The 19,732-nt window shown below is 44.8% G+C and overlaps 1 protein-coding gene across 2 annotated transcripts in view; it reads right to left on the bottom strand.

Moving 5' to 3' along the window:
• stac (SH3 and cysteine rich domain) overlaps positions 1-19,732 on the bottom strand; it is a 152,403-nt gene that overhangs the window by 80,353 nt on the left and 52,318 nt on the right. For both annotated transcript variants that reach the window (XM_068032266.1, XM_068032268.1), the window contains 4 exons: positions 15,501-15,601; positions 11,011-11,092; positions 10,779-10,894; positions 5,962-6,046 (listed from right to left, as the gene is read on the bottom strand). In XM_068032266.1, coding sequence (XP_067888367.1) covers positions 5,962-6,046; positions 10,779-10,894; positions 11,011-11,092; positions 15,501-15,601 — 384 coding nt within the window. The remainder of the gene's footprint in view (positions 1-5,961; positions 6,047-10,778; positions 10,895-11,010; positions 11,093-15,500; positions 15,602-19,732) is intronic.

The raw sequence follows: 19,732 nt of genomic DNA, 5'->3' as shown, positions 1-19,732 counted from the left end.
GGCACCAGGAGCTGTGTTTTAAAAGTTGTACTTACTGTTTTCCTTGTGTTCAAGTTACTTTTGGCGCGGGAGGAACCGGAAGCTGGACGGCAGCAAGGACTCCTGGGTAGGTATTTTCTTTAAAGGTGCGGAGCAGAGTTAACCCGAGACACTACATGTGTAGTGTCTCCCACCCATCCTCCTCCTCTAACCTAATAATAAGACCCTTTTTACCCTCCTCCTCTAACCAAAAAGGACTGAACAGGTAAGCTATTTCACTGTTTTTGTTAATATCTATATTTGTACTTAATTAAGGGGTAATTGAGTAAAAGAAATGGCAGCCAGGGGAGTGCAGTGCTCCTCCTGCAGTATGTTCGAGGTGAGGGGAACCTCCGGTGACCCTGCCGACTTCACCTGCTGGAAGTGCATCCGTCTCCAGCTCCTATCAGACCGTGTTAGGGAACTGGAGCTGGAGCTGGATGAACTGAGGATCATTCGGGAAGCTGAGGGGGTGATAGATAGAAGCTACAGGGATGTCGTTACTCCACAAAACAAAGGCAGCTGGGTAACAGTTAGAGGTGGGAAGAGGTCAGTGCAGGGATCTCCTGTGGTCGTTCCCCTCAGCAACAAGTATACAGTTTTAGATACTGTTGGGGGGGACGGCCTATCGGGGGCAGGCTGCAGTGAACGGGCCTCTGGCACGGGGTCCTGCACTGTGGCTCAGAAGGGAAGGAGGGAGAACGGGAGAGCACTAGTCATCGGGGACTCGATGGTGAGGAGTACCGACAGGCGGTTCTGTGGGCGCAAGCGAGACGCACGGATGGTTTGCTGCCTCCCTGGTGCCAGGGTCCGTGATGTTTGTGATCGCGTCTTCAGGATCCTTAAAGGGGAGGGGGAGCAGCCAGAGGTCGTGGTGCACATTGGCACCAACGACGTAGGAAGGAAGGGTGGCACAGATGTTAGAAGTGAGTTTAGGGAGTTAGGCTGGAAGCTGAAAGCTCGGACGGACAGAGTTGTTATCTCTGGTTTGTTGCCGGCGCCACGTGATAGTGAGGCTAGGAATAGGGAGAGAGCACAGCTGAACACGTGGCTGCAGGAATGGTGTAGGAGGGAGGGCTTCCAGTTCTTGGATAATTGGACTGCATTCTGGGGAAGATGGGACCTGTTCAAACAGGACGGGCTGCATCTGAACCAGAGGGGCACCAATATCCTGGGAGGGAGGTTTGCTAGTACTGTTCGGGAGGGTTTAAACTAGTTTGGGAGGGGGATGGGAACCGGACTTGTAGTCCAGGGACCAGTGGGTCCACTCAGAAAGACAAAGAGTGTAGTGAGGTATTGGGGAAGGTAGCACTGTCGCAGAGGACAGATGGGCACGGAGAAGGGTTAAAGTGCGTATACTTCAACGCAAGAAGCATCAGGAATAAGGTGAGTGAATTGAAGGCGTGGATGGGCACTTGGGACTACGATGTTGTGGCCATCACTGAAACGTGGATAGGTGAGGGGGAGGAATGGTTCTTGGAGGTACCTGGTTATAGATGTTTTCATAAGATTAGGAATGGTGGTAAAAGAGGTGGGGGGGTGGCATTGTTAGTTAGAAATAGTGTAACAACTGCTGAAAGAATTTTCGAGGAGGATCTGCCGACTGAGGCACTGTGGGTTGAGGTCAGGAACAGGAAAGGAGCAGTCACCTTGATGGGAGTTTTCTATCGGCCCCCCAATAGCAGCAGGGAGGTGGAAGAGCAGATTGGGAAACAGATTTTGGAAAGGAGCAGAAGTCACAGGGTAGTAATTATGGGGGATTTCAACTTCCCAAATATTGATTGGCAACTCTTTAGATCGAATAGTTTGGATGGGGTAGTGTTTGTGCAGTATGTCCAGGAAGCTTTTCTGACTCAGTATGTAGACTGCCCGACCAGAGGGGAGGCAATATTGGATTTGGTACTAGGTAATGAACCAGGGCAAGTGATAGAGCTGTTGGTGGGCGAGCACTTTGGAGATAGTGATCACAATTCTGTAGCATTCACTGTGGTAATGGAGAGGGATAGGTATGTGCAACAGGGCAAGGTTTACAATTGGGGGAAGGGTAGATATGATGCTGTCAGGCAGGAACTGAGGAGCATAAGTTGGGAGCATATGCTGGCAGGGAAGGGCACGGTCGAAATGTGGAACTTTTTCAAGGAGCAGATAGTAGGGGCCATTGATAAGCATGTCCCTGTCAGACAGGGAAGGGATGGTCATGTGAGGGAACCGTGGTTGACAAGAGAGGTTGAGAGTCTTGTTAGGAAGAAGAAGGATGCGTATATAAGGTTGAGGAAAAAGGGCACAGGCATAGCTCTGGAGGGATACAAGATGGCCAGGAAGGATCTGAAGAAAGGGATTAGGAGAGCTAAGAGAGGGCATGAAAAAGGCTTGGCGGGTAGGATAAAAGAAAACCCCAAGGCCTTTTACGCGTATGTCAGAAATATGAGCATGACTAGGGGGACCGTAGGTCCGGTCAAGGACAATAGCGGGAGACTGTGTGTTGAGCCGGAAGAGATAAGTGAGGTTTTGAATGAGTACTTCTCTTCGGTATTTACGAATGAGAAGGGGTGTATTACTGAAGAGGACGGTGTGAAACAGACTGGTAAGCTCGAGGAAGTGCTTGTTAGGAGGGAAGATGTGTTGGGGTTTTTGAATAACTTGAAGATAGACAAGTCTCCCGGGCCTGACGGGGTATATCCAAGGATGTTATGGGAAGCAAGGGATGAAATTGCAGAGCCGCTGGCAATGATCTTTTCATCTTCTCTGTTGACGGGGGTGGTACCAGGTGATTGGAGGGTGGCAAATGTTGTGCCCCTGTTCAAGAAAGGAAATAGGAACAACCCTGGGAATTACAGGCCAGTTAGTCTTACTTCGGTGGTAGGCAAGTTGATGGAAAAGGTGCTGAGGGATAGGATTTCTGAGCATCTGGAAAGACACTGCTTGATTCGGGACAGTCAGCACGGTTTTGTGAGGGGTAGGTCTTGCCTCACAAGCCTGATTGAATTCTTTGAGCAGGTGACCAAGCAAGTGGATGAGGGTAAACCAGTGGATGTGGTGTACATGGATTTTAGTAAGGCATTTGATAAGGTCCCCCATGGTAGACTTATGGAGAAAGTCAGGAGGCATGGGATAGTGGGGAATGTGGCCAGTTGGATTAAGAATTGGCTAACTGATAGAAGGCAGAGAGTGGTCTTAGATGGTAAATACTCAGCCTGGAGCCCAGTTACCAGTGGCGTGCCACAGGGATCAGTTCTGGGTCCTCTCCTGTTTGTGATTTTTATTAACGACTTGGATGAGGAAGTCGAAGGGTGGGTCAGTAAATTTGCAGATGATACAAAGGTTGGTGGAGTTGTGGATACCGAGGAGGGCTATTGTCGTCTGCAAAGGGACTTGGATAGGTTGCAGTGCTGGGCTGAAAAGTGGCAGATGGAGTTTAACCCTGAAAAGTGTGAGGTCGTCCATTTTGGAAGGACAAACACGAATGCAAAATACTGGGTTAACGGTAGGGTTCTTGGGCATGTGGAGGAGCAGAGAGACCTTGGGGTCTATGTGCATAGATCGTTGAAAGTTGCAACTCAAGTGGATAGGGCTGTGAAGAAGGCATATGGGGTGTTAGCGTTCATTAGCAGAGGGATTGAATTTAAGAGCCGTGAGGTGATGATGCAGCTGTACAGGACCTTGGTAAGGCCTCATTTGGAGTACTGTGTGCAGTTCTGGTCGCCTCATTTTAGGAAGGATGTGGAAGCCTTGGAGAGGGTGCAGAGGAGATTTACCAGGATGTTGCCTGGAATGGAGAATAAGTCTTACGAGGAAAGGCTGAACATTCTAGGCCTCTTCTCATTAGAACGGAGAAGGATGAGGGGTGACATGATAGAGGTTTATAAGATGATCAGGGGAATAGATAGGGTAGACAGTCAGAAACTTTTTCCCCGGGTGGAGCAAAGCGTTACAAGGGGTCATAAATTTAAGGTGAAGGGTGGGAGATATAAGGGGGATGTCAGGGGAAGGTTCTTTACCCAGAGAGTGGTCGGGGCATGGAATGCCTTGCCTGGGGAAGTTGTTGAGTCAGAAACTTTAGGGACTTTCAAACGGCTTTTAGATAGGTATATGGATAAAGGAGAATGATGGGGTATAGATTAAATTGTCCTTGACAGAGGACAAAGGATCGGCACAACATCGTGGGCCGAAGGGCCTGTTCTGTGCTGTATTTTCTATGTTCTATGTTCACCCAGAGGGTAGTGGGGTCTGGAACTCACTGTCTGAAAGGGTAGCTGAGGCAGAAATCCTCAACTCATTCCAAAGGAGTCTGAATATGCACTTCAAGTGCCGTAACTGGCAGGGACCAAATGCTGAAAGGTGGGCTTAGAATAGGCGGATTGTTTTTGCCTGGCACAGACACGTTGGGCCAAGTGGCCTCTTTCTGTGCCTTAAACATTGTGTCATTCTATGATTCTAACTACACCAGAAAAGCCCAGATTACCCCTTTTCCATCCCAACTGACCTAGGTGCACAGTTCAGCCTTCCCCCCCCCACTACACTGACAATGTAGAGTTGACCCCTTCCCCCCACCCCACTACACTGACAATGCAGAGTTGACCCCTTCCCCACCCCCCCCACTACAGACAATGTAGAGTTGACCCCTTCCCCACCCCCCACTACACTGACAATGTAGAGTTGACCCCTTCCCCCCCCCCAACTACACTGACAATGCAGAATTGACCCCTTCCCCCCCCACTACACTGACAATGTAGAGTTGACCCCTTCCCCACCCCCCCCCACTACACTGACAATGTAGAGTTGACCCATTCCCCACCCCCCACTACACTGACAATGTAGAGTTGACCCCTTCCCCCCCCCCAACTACACTGACAATGCAGAGTTGACCCCTTCCCCCCCCACTACACTGACAATGTAGAGTTGACCCCTTCCCCACCCCCCCACTACACTGACAATGCAGAGTTGACCCCTTCCCCACCCACCCCCCCCACTACACTGACAATGTAGAGTTGACCCCTTCCCCACACCCCCCCACTACACTGACAATGTAGAGTTGACCCCTTCCCCCCCCCACTACACTGACAATGTAGAGTTGACCCCTTCCCCACACCCCCCCACTACACTGACAATGCAGAGTTGACCCCTTCCCCACCCCCCACTACACTGACAATGTAGAGTTGACCCCTTCCCCCCCCCCCACTACACTGACAATGCAGAGTTGACCCCTTCCCCACCATCCCCCACTACACTGACAATGTAGAGTTGACCCCTTCCCCACCATCCCCCACTACACTGACAATGTAGAGTTGACCCCTTCCCCACCATCCCCCACTACACTGACAATGCAGAGTTGACCCCTTCCCCCCCCCACTACACTGACAATGTAGAGTTGATCCCTTCCCCACCATCCCCCACTACACTGACAATGTAGCGTTGACCCCTTCCCCACCATCCCCCACTACACTGACAATGTAGAGTTGACCCCTTCCCCACCATCCCCCACTACACTGACAATGTAGAGTTGACCCCTTCCCCACCATCCCCCACTACACTGACAATGGAGAGTTGACCCCTTCCCCACCCCCCCACCCACTACACTGTCAATGCAGAGCTCCCCACTTCCCCAACTCGGTGGCGCCCACTTTCCCTGGATGGGAAAGTGAAGACGCGGGAGTGCCGCATGTCGCACTGAAGATGAGGAACTGCCGGTAAGATTGCTCCGGCTTCTATTTAAATGTATTGAAATAAGTGATTTGAATATTGAAATCTGGGTCCCGCTGCAGAGCGGCGGATGTACTGTCCTGGAGTTTCCCCGGGCTGGCAAGATTGGGCCCGGCATCGGGCTCCGCAGCAGGCTGCTGCCGCTCCGGTCTTCCGGCCGTCCCCCGGCACGGAGCCTGATGTCGGGAGCTCAACAAAATCCAGCCCAGAGAGTTGAAATTTCGACTTTAGTTTCATGCTTACCACTATCACTATACTTCCTGCTCAAACTCGACAATCCATGTGGAACATCAGCACCTTCCTCTGGGACTTCAGCCAGGTCTGAAGCCTGAGATTAAACAAAGAGAACAATAAGTGCGCGTGGTTTGCAAATGGAAATTAAAACCAGTCACAATGATGAGGGTTCAACAAATTCAATAAAATGTCAAGTAAAAGAATAACACAGATGCTGGAAATCTGAAACCAAAAGGAAAAAGCTGGAAACACATACTGGGTCAGTCAACATCTGTGGAGGCAGTCAACAGTCAGAAAAAGGGGGAAGAATATATTTATATTATATCAACAACCAGGCAAACAGACGCAGAAGAACGACTGATTGAGTGATCTATTAAATCACTCAGTCAATTAACAGGCATTTTCTTACATTTCCCTCAGGCCTCACTTCCTTAGTTATTTACATAACCTCTTTCTCTAAAGTCCTTTATTTCTTCAATGCTTCTATTATTTAACTGAGATTATCTGTTGTATCCTTCCACGCAGGTTTCATCTGAATCTGCCTATGAGTTTTTACATATATTTCCCACTTTTTCTGATCATATTAATAGTCCTATTATTTTTCAATTTTGAAGGTTACATACTCAAAACTATGTTTAGCATATCTGTATTATTTAATATTTTATATATCTCCGTCCAGCCCTCCACTTTTCCACTTAATTACCTTTTTTCTAGATTAAAATTAATCTTACTTCTCACTTCTTTGCATCCTCTGCAACTCTTTCAGTGGAATTGTGACTAACTATGCGGTAAATTTTATAATTTAGTGCTCACAGCACTGAACTTGGGTGATGGGAACATATATATAGGGACATATAGTAGGGAATTTAGGCAAGGATAGAAATTTGAGCCGGCTACAAATTGGGCATGCTGAACTCTGGTACAGGCTCATATTGCAGGATGCTGTTCATCTGGAGTGCTGAATTGTTACATTTACCCAATATTTCTGCTGTGCACTGACCAGTAAATTGTAGAGCTGCATCGACAAGTAATAGAGGTAGAAGGCATAGTGGAATCATTTCATGCTCTATTCTGGGTAGGGTTTGCTTGCTTTCTTAACTGCTTCAACCAGACTGTCTAGAAATTGAAAACAATAAGCCGAGAACGCAACGAGATTAAAAGTAACAATGGTGGCCCAAGAACGTGCAAAAACTATAGAGTAATTATACTGGCGTCTTTAATTATCCTGATATAGACAGAGATAGTAATAACATAAAGGGCAGAGAGGAGAAAGAGTTTCTGAAGTGTGTTTGGGATCAATATGTTCCCAGCTCAATGAGGAATCAGGCATTGCTGGATCTGGTTCTGGGGAGTGAGGTTGGTGAAGTGGATCAAGTGACAGTAGGGGAACATTTAGGGAACAGCAATCAGACTATCATAAGGTTTAGGTTAGCTATGGAAAAGGACAAGAAGCAGCACACAGTAAAAATAATTGATTGTGGGAAGGTACATTTCAATGGGTTGGGAACAGATCTGGCCCAGTAAATTGGAATTAAATATTGGCAGACAAAACTGTAACGCAACAATGGGATGCCTTTATAAAGGAGATGGTCCGGGTATAGTCAAGGTACGTTCCCACAATGGGAAAGGTAGGACAAACAAAGTCAAAGCTCTCTGGATGATGAAAGAGATAGAGAGCAAGATGAAGCAAGAAAAGGGTGCATATGAGAGATATCAGGTTGATAATATAGGTGAGAATCAGGCTGAATATAAAAAATTCAGAGAGAAGTGAAGAAGAAATGAGAAGCAAAGATAGAGTGAGAAAAGACTGGCAGCTAACATAAAAGGGAATCCAAAAGTCTTCTATAGGCATATAAATAGTAAAAGTGTAGTAAGAGGAAGGGTGGGGACGAGCAGGGACCAAAAGGCGTGTTCATGCATGGAGGCAAAGGGCGTGACTGAGGTACTGAACGAGTAGTTTGCATCGGCCTTCACCAAGAAGATGATGCTGCCCAAGTCAAGTGAAAGATTAAACAGTTGAGACACTGGATTGAGTAAAAATTGATAAAGAGGAAGTATTAGAAAGGCTGGCTGTATTTATTTAGTGATACAGCACTGAAACAGGCCCTTCGGCCCACCGAGTCTGTGCTGACCATCAACCACCCATTTATACTAATCCCATATCCCTACCACATCCCCACATTCCCCTACCTATACTAGGGGCAATTTACAATGGCCAATTTACCTATCAACCTGCAAGTCTTTGGCTGTGGGAGGAAACCGGAGCACCCGGCGAAAACCCATGCGGTCACAGGGAGATCTTGCAAACTCTGCACTGGCAGTACCCAGAATCGAACCCGGGTCCCTGGAGCTGTGAGGCTGCGGTGCTAACCACTGTGCCACTGTGCCACCTACTTGAGGACCAGACGAGATACACCCAAGATTACGGAGGGAAGTAAGGGTGGAAATTGCAGAAGCAGTGGCAATAATCTTCAAATCCTCCTTAGATATAGGGGTGGTGCCAGAGGACTGGAAAATTCAAATGTTACACTCCTATTCAAAAAATGGTGTAAGGATCAGACCAGCAACTACAGGCCATTAATAGGCACTTAAAAATGTGGATTAATTAATGAAACTCAGCCAGGATTTGTCGAGGACAATCTTGTTTAACTAATTTGAGTTTTTTGATGAGGTAAGAGAGGGTTTCTGAGGGTCATGGGGTTGATGTGTACATGGACTTCCAAAATGTGTGTGAGGAAGTGACACATAAAAGGCATGTCAGAAAAGTTGAAACCCATGGAATAAAAGGGACAGTAGCAGCATGGATACAAAGTTGGCTGAGTGACAGGAAACAGAGAGTAATGGTGAACGGTGTTTTTCTGACTGGGGGAAGGTATACTAAGGGGTTTCTCAGGGGCTGGTACTAGAACCACTGCTTTTCTTGATCGATATTAATGACCAAACTTGGGTGTGCAGGGAACAATTATAAAATTTGTTGATGACACAAAACTTGGAAGTATTGTGCACTGTGAGGAGGATACTGATAGACTGCAAGAGAACATAGACAGGCTGGTGTAATGGCGGGCACATAGCAGACAAAATTTAATGCAGAGAAGTGTGAAGTGATACATTTTGGTAGGAAGTATGAGGAAAGACAATAGAAAATAAAGGATACAATTATAAAAGGAATGCAGGAGCAGTGGGACTTGGGAGCGGGGTATATGGGCACAAAGTGTTGAAGATGGCAGGGCAGGTTGAGAAAGTGGATAATAAGGCCTGTGGGATCCTGGCTTTATAAATAGAGGCATAGAGTACAAAAGCAAGGAAGTTATGGTGAACCTTTATAAAACACTGGTTCGGCCTCAACTGAGTATTATGCCCAACTCTGGACACCACACTTTAGGAAGGATGTGAAGGCAGAAAAGATTTATGACAATGGTTCCAGGGATGAGAGATTTCAGTTACATGGATAGATTGGAGAAGGTGGGGCTATTCTCCTTAGAGAAGGTTAAGAGGGGATTTGATAGAAATGTTCAAAATCATGAGGGTCCCTTCCTAATTCCAATTCAGTAACATTTAACCAGTGTGGAATATTATACATCATTGTTGAATTTCACTGGTCACGGGCTGCCCAATTGAACAGTCTCGCCTAAACCTGTGTGCTAGTATGTTGCTGAACCCACTGCTCTCCCTATTTTAGTGCCATAAGCAAATACGAGTGGCTGACATTTAGCTTAGACATCAATGCTGTAGTGAAAAGAATTACACTTTAAAAAAAATTTTGTTTAAGATCTGAAGACTGACCTTCTGAATTTGAGTTTCTGACAGAGAATCTCAACTGTCGGTCACGCACATCAGGAAATTTCGATGGCTGGTGGGAAAGGTGCCCTGCTGGTAATGATTATTTGGAAAATTGGCCCTCTTGTGTAACTATATCAGCTCTAGCATTAACAGGAAAAATAAAAACAGGAACAAGGATCTGTTCTTAGCTTAGACAACGGCTGGAATTTTGTTGGGGCGGAGGCCTCACCCACCAGCTTAAAAGTCAGGGGCGAACCCACCTCCGCCTGGGCCTGGGAGCCACGCAGAAATTTTATGTGGCCGAGGCCTTAATTGGCTTCGGGTGGGACTTCCGCCCCTCTGAGACAGGAAGTCCCGCCTACAGGAGCTTCTAGCCAATCAGGGGGCCAGCAGCTCCTCAGTCCCAGTCCCGGGAGTGATGGCCACTGCTGTGACTGCACCCATCTTCAGCAGGATCATGGATGCTGGCGCTGAAAACAGTAAGTGGGGTTTTGGGCCTCACTGGGGACAATTGGCTGGGGCCTGGAAAGGGGGATGGGGGTCAATCAGGAGGGTGGTGGGAGGTGCACTAGCAGGGGAGGCAGGAGCTGCTGAGGGTGGCTCTCCATGGGGCACAGGGTGTCTGATCAGGAGGGCCCTCCCTTGGGCCTGCAAGGAGGCTGCCTGGTATTACTGGGTGGTCTCCACAGCTGAAAAAGTGCCCGTCAGCTGCTGGTGATATACCAGCGGCAGTGGGAGGCAGTCCTTAAATGGCAAGTAATTGGTCATTTAAGGGCCTTAACTGGCCTGGGGCAAGCGGGCCGATTGTCACCTCTCCTGTTGCTCCTAAAATTGCACCGGGGGTGGGGGGGGGGAAAGGCAATGGGAACGACATTCCGCTCCTCCCACACAAATTTACGCCCCCCCCCTCCCTGCCTCCAGACCACTCCCGTGGGGGCGCAAAATTCTGGCCAATGTATCAGCGGGAGCTTCTACTGAGGTCAGTCAGATTTACTGATGTCATAGTTTAACAATGAACTGAACATAATTCCAAAAGGGTTATTTACGGAGTTACGCTGAGGCGAGTCAGATCCACTGCCAGACCCGGACTTCTTGGTTCTTTGAGCCAGGGAAGTTCCAAACCGGAGAGTTTCATACACTGGGTCTATTTTACTGCCACAAGCTTTATCAGAAAATAAACAGAAAGAGACAAGTGAGCTGAAGGAAACTGGCAACAATGAGCCATACAAATAAACAAGATATACATCTGCCCTCAATACAAGGAAGATCAGTACTTACCAATTGGCATCACCTCTTTGATGCACCCATATTGTTCATGGATTAATAATGGGGAGCTATAGTAACGCCGGAACCCCTTTGGCTATCAATAAGAGAATAAGCATATCAACAGTAATTCGTTGAGGATGATAACATAGAATCATACAGCAGAAGGAGGCCATTTGACCTATCATTTCATTTGAGAAGTTAGGAAAGGAACTGTGAAAATGTAAGTTTTTCTTTCATGCCCTCAGTAGGCCCCGAAAGGGAAACCCACTTGCTGAAAGTTCTGTCTTAATAATCAACAAATAACATGACAAAATTTAACTAATAAATCAAAGTGTCAGAAACCAGGCGGGTGGGCATTAAAGTGACCAGGAAGCTGTCAACACCAACATGGTTGACTCGTAACTGCCCTCTGACGTGGCCCAGCATGCCACTCAGTTGCATCAAACCCTACAAATAATAAACATACTGCAGTGGTTCAAGAAAAAGGTCCACCACCACCTCAGGGCAACTAGGGACAAGCCAGAAATGCAGCCTTGCCAGCTATGACAACATAACAAGAATGAATTTTTTAAAGAACAGGTGGCCAGCGGGTGCTCTTCCCATTATAACTGCCATGAGACCTGACTTATTTGAGACCCGGGTCTCGTCCTCAGTGCAGCACAAAATCAGAACTGTGTTTCCAAAGATGTCATCTTTCAATAAAGATGATAAACCAACAAACTGCTTGCTTATTTGGCTGTAAGTAAAGGAATCTGAAGCACTTGTTGTAAAGCAGGCAGTTCCTCGAGTATCTTGGCCAGTAGTCATTCCTCAACTAATGCCAAAGACAGAGTAACTGGTCATTCTTCTCACTGCAGCTTGTAGGATCTTACAGAAGCAGATCTGCTGCTATGTTTGCCTACATAACAATGGTGACTGCACTTCAAATGTAATCTGCTGATTGTGAAGCAGTTTGCTACATCCTCTGAATGCTATATAAATGCAAGTTTCTTAACTGTACAGAAATCATATTGAAAGTATTTGTGCTTGCTTTGTAAAGGTTCTCAGCTAATAGGAATGAACAACTCAAGTGCATTAATAATCCAGGGAAGAGGGACTTCAGTTACAAGGACAGATTAGAGAAGCTGGGACTTAGAATAAAAAAAAAAGCTGAATGTTGAGAGGACATTTGATAGAGTTGTTCAAAAATCATGAGGGGTCTGGATAAAGTAGATAAGGAGAAACTGTTCCCATTGGAGGCAAGGTCGAGAACCAGAGGACACTGATTTAAGGTGAATGGCAAAAGAACCAAAGGCAATATGAGGAAAAACTGTTTTACGCAGCGAGTGGTTAGGATCTGGAATGCGCTGCCTGCGAGTGTGGTGGAGACGTGTTCAATTGTGGCTTTCAAAAGAGAACTGGATAATTATCTGAAGGGAAAAAATTTGCAGGGCTACAAGGAAAAGGCAGTGGAGAGGGACTAACTAAGTTGCTCTTACAGAGAGCCGGCATGGACATGATGGGCTGAATGGCCTCCTTCTGTGCAGTAACTATTCTATGATTCTATAATGCACATAGACTATCAAATAATTTCATTGCATCAAAGCATATCAAAATCAACAGAATGAAATATTCTATGGAATGCAATTCCCCCTGACAAGGTGACATTTGTGTTACTGAGTTTCTCACAGTAGTGATTGGTGTAAGACAGAATTTTACAGTAATTTTTCTGTTTGCACATTCCAGACCTGCCAGGAGTATATAGCACGTGTGCAGCCCATAATTTCCTGTAAATGCACGATTTTTCGGTATGTGCCAAGGGCCACATTCAGCCCCCAGCAGGGTGCAATTGGAAAATTTACCTCGTCATGCATTTAACCTAAACAACAAACTGGATTCATTCATCTCTAAAATTTCTTGCCTTACCTACAATATTACCTTTTCATTTGTATCAAAACAGTAACACCAATTAGGCTGGTGAGACCATTTATTTTCTGCTATCATTCAAACCCGCGACCTCTACCACCTAGAAGGACAAGGGCAGCAGATGCATGGGAACACCACCACCTGCTAATTCCCCTCCAACACCATCCTGACTTGGAAATATATCACCGTTCCTTCACTGTCACTGGGTCAATATCCTGGAGCTCCCTTCCTAACAGCACTGTGGGTGTATCTACTCCACATGGACTGCAACAGTTCAAGAAGGCAGCTCGCCACCACCTTCTCAAGGGCAATTAGGGATGGGCAATAAATGCTGGCCCAGCCAGCGACACCCACATCCCATGAATGAATTTTTTAAAATCATGATGGGCCGAATGGCCTCCTTCTGCACTGTAACCACTCTATGATTCTATGTCCTCCCACCCAGTTTTTAATCATTGTTTGAATTTTGCATTAGTCATGGAGAATGATTTTTCCTGTTTTGTAGAATTAAACACTCCTCATTGCAAACTGACAGCATTAAGCAAGCCCATATTAAATAGTTGGTATGGTAGGCAGAAACCCCTCGAAAATAGCCTTCAATTAGAGCCCTTAACAACCACCAGAGTGAAAAGATTTGCATTGCATGAGTTTGTGACGCAGTCAACCCTTGCTTCTAAAGGTGAAAGGACAGTATTTTACCTACTTCAAAAATAAAATATTGGATTTAATATTTTATTTCAGCTGCAAAATCAATGATCAGATATTACACTCATGGGGCTTCAGTAAAAAGCTATTTAATTATATAATTATGTAACAATCCAACATTTACAATTTTATAAATATTACATTTCAAATTAGCTGAAAAACAGATAAATAAATAATTGAGCTCACATTATCATCCTACATTGAGCAGTATCGAGCTGTATTCGTACAGCAGCTGAAATATGTTACACAGAAATAAATAGGCAAACATAGTTTATTCTGTTGACAACCTTTTTTAATTTAGGCTCCTACATGCATCGTGGCCTGATAATGGCTGACTATCATCAAGCACTGAAACATTTATAAGTCATCTCTAGGTTTTGCATTTCAAACCACCATGATGACAAACAGGTTACTCCTGTAGAATGCAGTCATTTGGCATCTTCTTTCAATGAGAGGTCTGATCAACTCCGAGCTGCCTTTCACTTATGAAACACAACTTTTGCTATTTTGATTAAAAATTTAATGGTCAGCTTCTAAATGTCAGTGCAATGAAACATTATACTGGGTTTATAATGTTCACAGCATCCAATCTCACATCAGTGCTTTTAAATGAATGATGTGCCTTCAGTTGCATTGTTTTAACATTCTTTGTTCACTTTTCTCCCTTGTCTAGTGAAGGTATTGATTTCTTGCTGGAACGTGATTCTAGGGACACTGGTCATCTTCTGGTACCTTTTCCAATTGGTCACTGTTAATATGTGATTCTTGCTAGAGAGGGATGGCAGGCTTGTCAATGGCTGGAGGCATCACAGTTGAGCCTTACCCTGTCCTTCTTTGAAATCCACAATGGGACTTGCTGGATTGCAAGCATGGGCAAGAACCTTGGTTCTTAGGAATGCTGAGGCCAACTATGATGCCTCCATTCTTGGCCCTAGCTGAGATCACTAGCTTAGTGCAGGCCATGGATAGATCCGTGAACCTTTCTAACCTGTATGGTTTAGCTATTCACAGCCTTCACTGACTATGGCAGCTGGAAAAAATTCTGCTATTTCTTTAATGAACTCTTGCTTGATACTAATGTCACACCAAAGTTGCTCTTGACAAAGAATATAAAAATGGTGAGCTACACCAAGCCTTCTTGTAGAGGTTTTCAGATTACATTTCTAATTTTTAAAGCTGGTTTTATCCCGTTAATCCAAATTATGAGTTGAGGGTGTCTACTTAAATTAATTGAGTTCCCAAATGAGAAAAGCAGTTTGCAGATTTAAGCCAGAACAGCTACATTAGTTCCTGTTGTTTTTATAGTTGCGCAGGTTAGGGTCTATATTTAAGTCTCCAGCTATGCCAAATAACCTCCATCATCAGCTACTTTCAGTCTAAAACCAGCCTACAACTCTAGTGTTCACTAACTTTATTTACTCTTGAGCCAAAGAGACAGACTTGCCTTTCCAATCTCTTTTTGTCAATTATATTCCACACTGTCGAGAGAAATTTACATGACTACTTCCCATAGGCCCCGTACCCCCAGCAACCTGAAAGATTGCTTCCCTAGCCCTCTGTTTTTCCCACATTCTTTTGAACAGATTGTTGTCACAATACATTAACATTTTTCAGAACCACATTAGTTCTTCTATGCCAGTGAAAATTACATTTGGTTTTAAGGAAAGAATGTTATGAATTGTGGAACAGTCTACAGTTCTGTTTCATTGCTTTCAAATGTTTACCATTAGTGCGTTCCACAAAATCATTTTTTTAAGCTGTTACGTGATGGAAAATCTGTGCCGATTTTAAAAGCTGCAAAGCACAATCAGCCCTCAAGGGATTAATCTTTGAGCCTACAGTTTTGTGTCGGTTTCTATGGCAACCATACTATTATACACAGTGCTTCTTACCAGCTTGCCCATGCATCGCTGCTGTTCAGTGCCATCAATGCATTTGTGATGGATGCTCATCTTACAAGCCTTGCAGCGCAGCCCAAGTTTGGCATTGGTGCCTGTCAAATGCATATGCATCACGAGTTAAATCAATATTTTTCATATATCCAGTTAGCAATTAAGTGATCTGAATGAACGGAGAGTCCATCTCATGGCTAATATTGACCTTAAACTATACCAGCTCAGACCACTGCAAATAAACAATAGAACTCTTTTAAAACCATGTCAAGCTTGTTTTTCTTTTTGTTCAACAGTCTCTTGGTTTCCTTTAACTGCGCTTTAACCTGCAATAGAATTACATAGAAATTACAATACAGGAACTGTCGATTTGATCCAAACAGCCTGTGTTGTGTTTAGCATCTATATGAGCAGCAGTCCCAACCCCATGTGCTCACCTTGTTCCCATATCCCTTCATTCCCTTTTTCCTTTACCCACCTATCCTTAAATGTTAACATAGTCCCAGCTTCAATCATTAACTCTGGTATGTGTTGCACAGCTTCGCAACCTTATGCATATAAAAAGTTTCTCCTGCTAACTGTCCTAAATCTCTTAGACTTAATCTCATAACCATGTTCCCATATTCTAGACCTCTCAATTATTGGAAACCGTCTGTACCTTCTCTTCATAAATTTAAGCACCTCTGTGTAAGGGTGACCTAGTCTGATTTGTCCTAGCCATCCTATCCATAGAGAAGCATTGGCATGTGCTAGATGTCTCCCGATCACGACAATACTGTAGGTATTATGGCCATGAACCAATTTCTTACCCTTTCTCACTGGAGCATAACAAGCTCTGCTACACAAAGGGAAATATATATTTTAAATGTGGTGTGATCTTTCTGGGTTTTAAATCATTCATGTTCACTGGAGATTCTGTTAATCAAATGGAGCTACATTTTTAAGCAATGTAAGGATTAATGTAATAATCATAGGGAATGATGAATTTCTGCCAATAGATGTCGTCAGTACTACATTTCATAAATATGGAGTGTTCTTAAAACATGCTTTACAATTCGCAAGGTGTAGCAGAGGCTGAAAAAAATAAATTACAGGTATTTCTGCCCTCGCTATTAGAATCAAGTAGCAGAAGTGTCCTTCATTACTCACTGTTTAAATGGGGATTCTGGCTCCACAGAATTGTTGCAGCACAGAAGGAGGCCATGTAGCCTATCGTGCCTGCACTGACTCTCCAAAAGAGCAATTCACTAGTGCCACTCCCCCACCTTCTCCCTGTTGCACTGCACATTCTTCCTGTTCAGATAATAATCCAATGCCCTCTTGAATGCTTCAACTGAACCTGTCTCCACCACCTCTCAGGTAGTGCACTCCAGATCCTAACCACGCACTGCATGAAAAAGCTTTTCCTAATGTCACCATTGCCTCTTTTGCTAATTACCCTAAATCTGTGCCCTCTTGTTCTCGAACCCTCCACCAACGGGAACAGTTTTTCTCTATCCATTCTGTACAGAGTCCTCACGATTTTGAATACCTCCATCGAATCTCCACTCAACCTTCTCTTCTTCAAGGAAAACATCCCCAACTTTTCCAATCTATTCACGTAACTGAAGTTCCTCATCCCTAGAACAATTCCCATGAATCTTTTCTAAACTCTCTCTAATGTCTTCTCATATTTCCTAAAGTGTGCCACCCAAAACTGGTCACAATACTCCAGTTGAGGCCGAACCAGTGTTTTATTCAAATTTAACATAATTTCCTTGCTTTTTTAATCCATTCCCCTATTAATAAAGCCTAGGATACTGTATGCTCTATTAGCCGCTCTCTCAACCTGTCCTGCCACCTTCAATGACTTATGCACATATGCACCGAGATCCCTCTACTCCTGCATCCCCTTTAGAATTGCACCTTTATTTTGTACTGTCTCTCCATGTTCTTCTGACCAAAATGAATCACTTCACATTTCTCTGCATTAAATTTCATCTGCCACTTGTCTGCCCATTCCATCAATCTATGTCCTTTTGAAGTTCTACACTATCCTCCTTACAGTTCACAATGCTTCCAAGTTTTGCATCGTCCACAAATTTTGAATTGTGCCCTGTACACCAAGGTCTAGGTTTTTAACATATATCAGCAAGGGTCCTGACATCGACCCCTGGGGAACTACACTACAAACCTTCCTCTAGCCCGAAAAACATCCATTAACCACTACTGTTTCCTGTCAATCAGCCAATTTCGTATCCATGTTGCTACTATCCCATTTGTTCCATGAGATATAACTTTGCTCACAAGTCTGTTGTGCGGCACTTCATCAAATGCTTTTGGAAGTCCATGTACACCATGTCAACAGCATTACGCTGATCAACCCTCTCTGTTACCTCATCAAAAAACTCCAGCAAGTTGATTTTCCTTGAACAAATCCATGCTGGCTTTCCTTAATTAAACTGCATTTGTCCAAGTGACTATGAATTTTGTCCTGAATTATCATTAGTTGCTGGCTTATCTTTATACCCTTTTTTGAACAATGGTGTAACATTTGCAATTCTCCAGTCCTCTGGCACCACCCAAGTCTAAGAAAGACTGGAAAATTATAGTCAGTGCCTCAGCAATTTCCCCTCTCACTTTCGTCAGTATCCTTGGCTGCATCTCATGCGGTCCTGGTGCCTTACCAACTTTAAGTACAGCTAGCCTTTCCAATACCTCCTCCTAATCAATTTTAAACCTGTCAAGTGTCTAAACTACCTCCACTTTCGCCATGACCTGCGCAGCACCTTCTTGCTTTGTAAAGACAGATGCAAAGTATTCCTTTAATGCCTCAGCTATACCCCCTGCCTCCATTTGTAAATTACCTTTTTGGTCACTAATTGGCTCCACTCCTCCTTTCACCACCGTTTTACTGTTTATATGCCTGTAGAAGACTTTCAGTCTCTTTTCAAACTCTCTCTTTGCTTCTCTTATTTGCTTTTTCACTTCCCCTCTGAACCTTCTATATTCAGCCTGGTTCTCCGTTGTATTATCCACCTGACATCTGTCACAAGCACACGTTTTCCTCTTCATCTTAATCTCTATCTCTATCTCTTTCATCATCCAGGAAGCTCTGGATTTGTTTGCCTTACCTTTCCCCTTCATGGGAATATACCTTGACTATGCCCGAACTCTCTCTTCTTTAAAAGACAGCTCATTGGTCTGTTCCTGTTTTGCCTGCCAACCTTTGATTCCAATTTATCTAGGTCAGATCCATTCTTACCCCATTGAAGTTGGCTTTTTCCCAGTTAATTATTCTTACTCTGGATTGTTCTTGGTCCTTTTCCATAGACAACATAAACCTTATGTCAAGTTCTCAATACTTTTAAGCATTTAAAACCAATCACCGCACAGTTTTTGTGCAGAATGTTATAAACTGAACATATTTGGATGGAATCATAGAGAGATACAGCACTGAAACAGGCCCTTCAGCCCACCGAGTCTGTGCTGACCAATAACCACCCGTTTATACTAATCCTACATTAATCCCATATTCCCTACTACATCCTCCCCACCATTCTCCTACCACCTACTTACACTAGGGGCAATTTACAATGGCCAATTTACATATCAACCTGCAAGTCTTTGGCTGTGGGAGGAAACCAGAGCACCTGGCGAAAACCCATGCGGTCATAGGGAGAACTTGCAAACTCCACACAGGCAGTACCCAGAACTGAACCCAGGTCGCTGGAGCTGTGATGCAGCAGTGCTAACCACTGCGCCACTGTGCCGCCCCTTCTGATTGATATTTTAACAACAAGTTAATAACAACCAACATAGACTAAGGAGATAGAATTCAGTCTGGGAAGATAAATATGAGTATTTTCTAAATGGTGAGGAACTAGCAACTGTATGGTAGCAAAGAGATTTGGAAGACCAAGCGCACAGATCATTTAAAGCTAGCAGCAATCAAAAGGGCTAATGGTATGTTGACCTTTATCTCAAGGGGGCTAGAATACAAAGAGGAAGAAGTTATGCCACAGTTATATAGAGCCTTGGTCAGACTGCATCTGGAGTTCTAGGCATTGCATCATTGCTTCTCAAGAATGATATAGGGCAGAATTTTACGCCCCCGCCCCCAAAGGATGATGGCGGGGGCGGGGGCGGGGGTGGGGGGCGGGGGGAGAGGAGTGTGTAAAATGGAACGGGAGGCTTTGGGGGCCCTTTGTGACATGCTCCCTCAAGACGGCGGTGGTGAAAAACGGCCTGCC

The sequence above is a fragment of the Heterodontus francisci genome, chromosome 5 (genome assembly GCF_036365525.1).
Source record: "Heterodontus francisci isolate sHetFra1 chromosome 5, sHetFra1.hap1, whole genome shotgun sequence".
Classification (NCBI taxonomy): domain Eukaryota; kingdom Metazoa; phylum Chordata; class Chondrichthyes; order Heterodontiformes; family Heterodontidae; genus Heterodontus; species Heterodontus francisci.
Note: the sequence above shows the minus strand (reverse complement) of the source record. Positions and strands in the feature narration are given on the sequence as shown.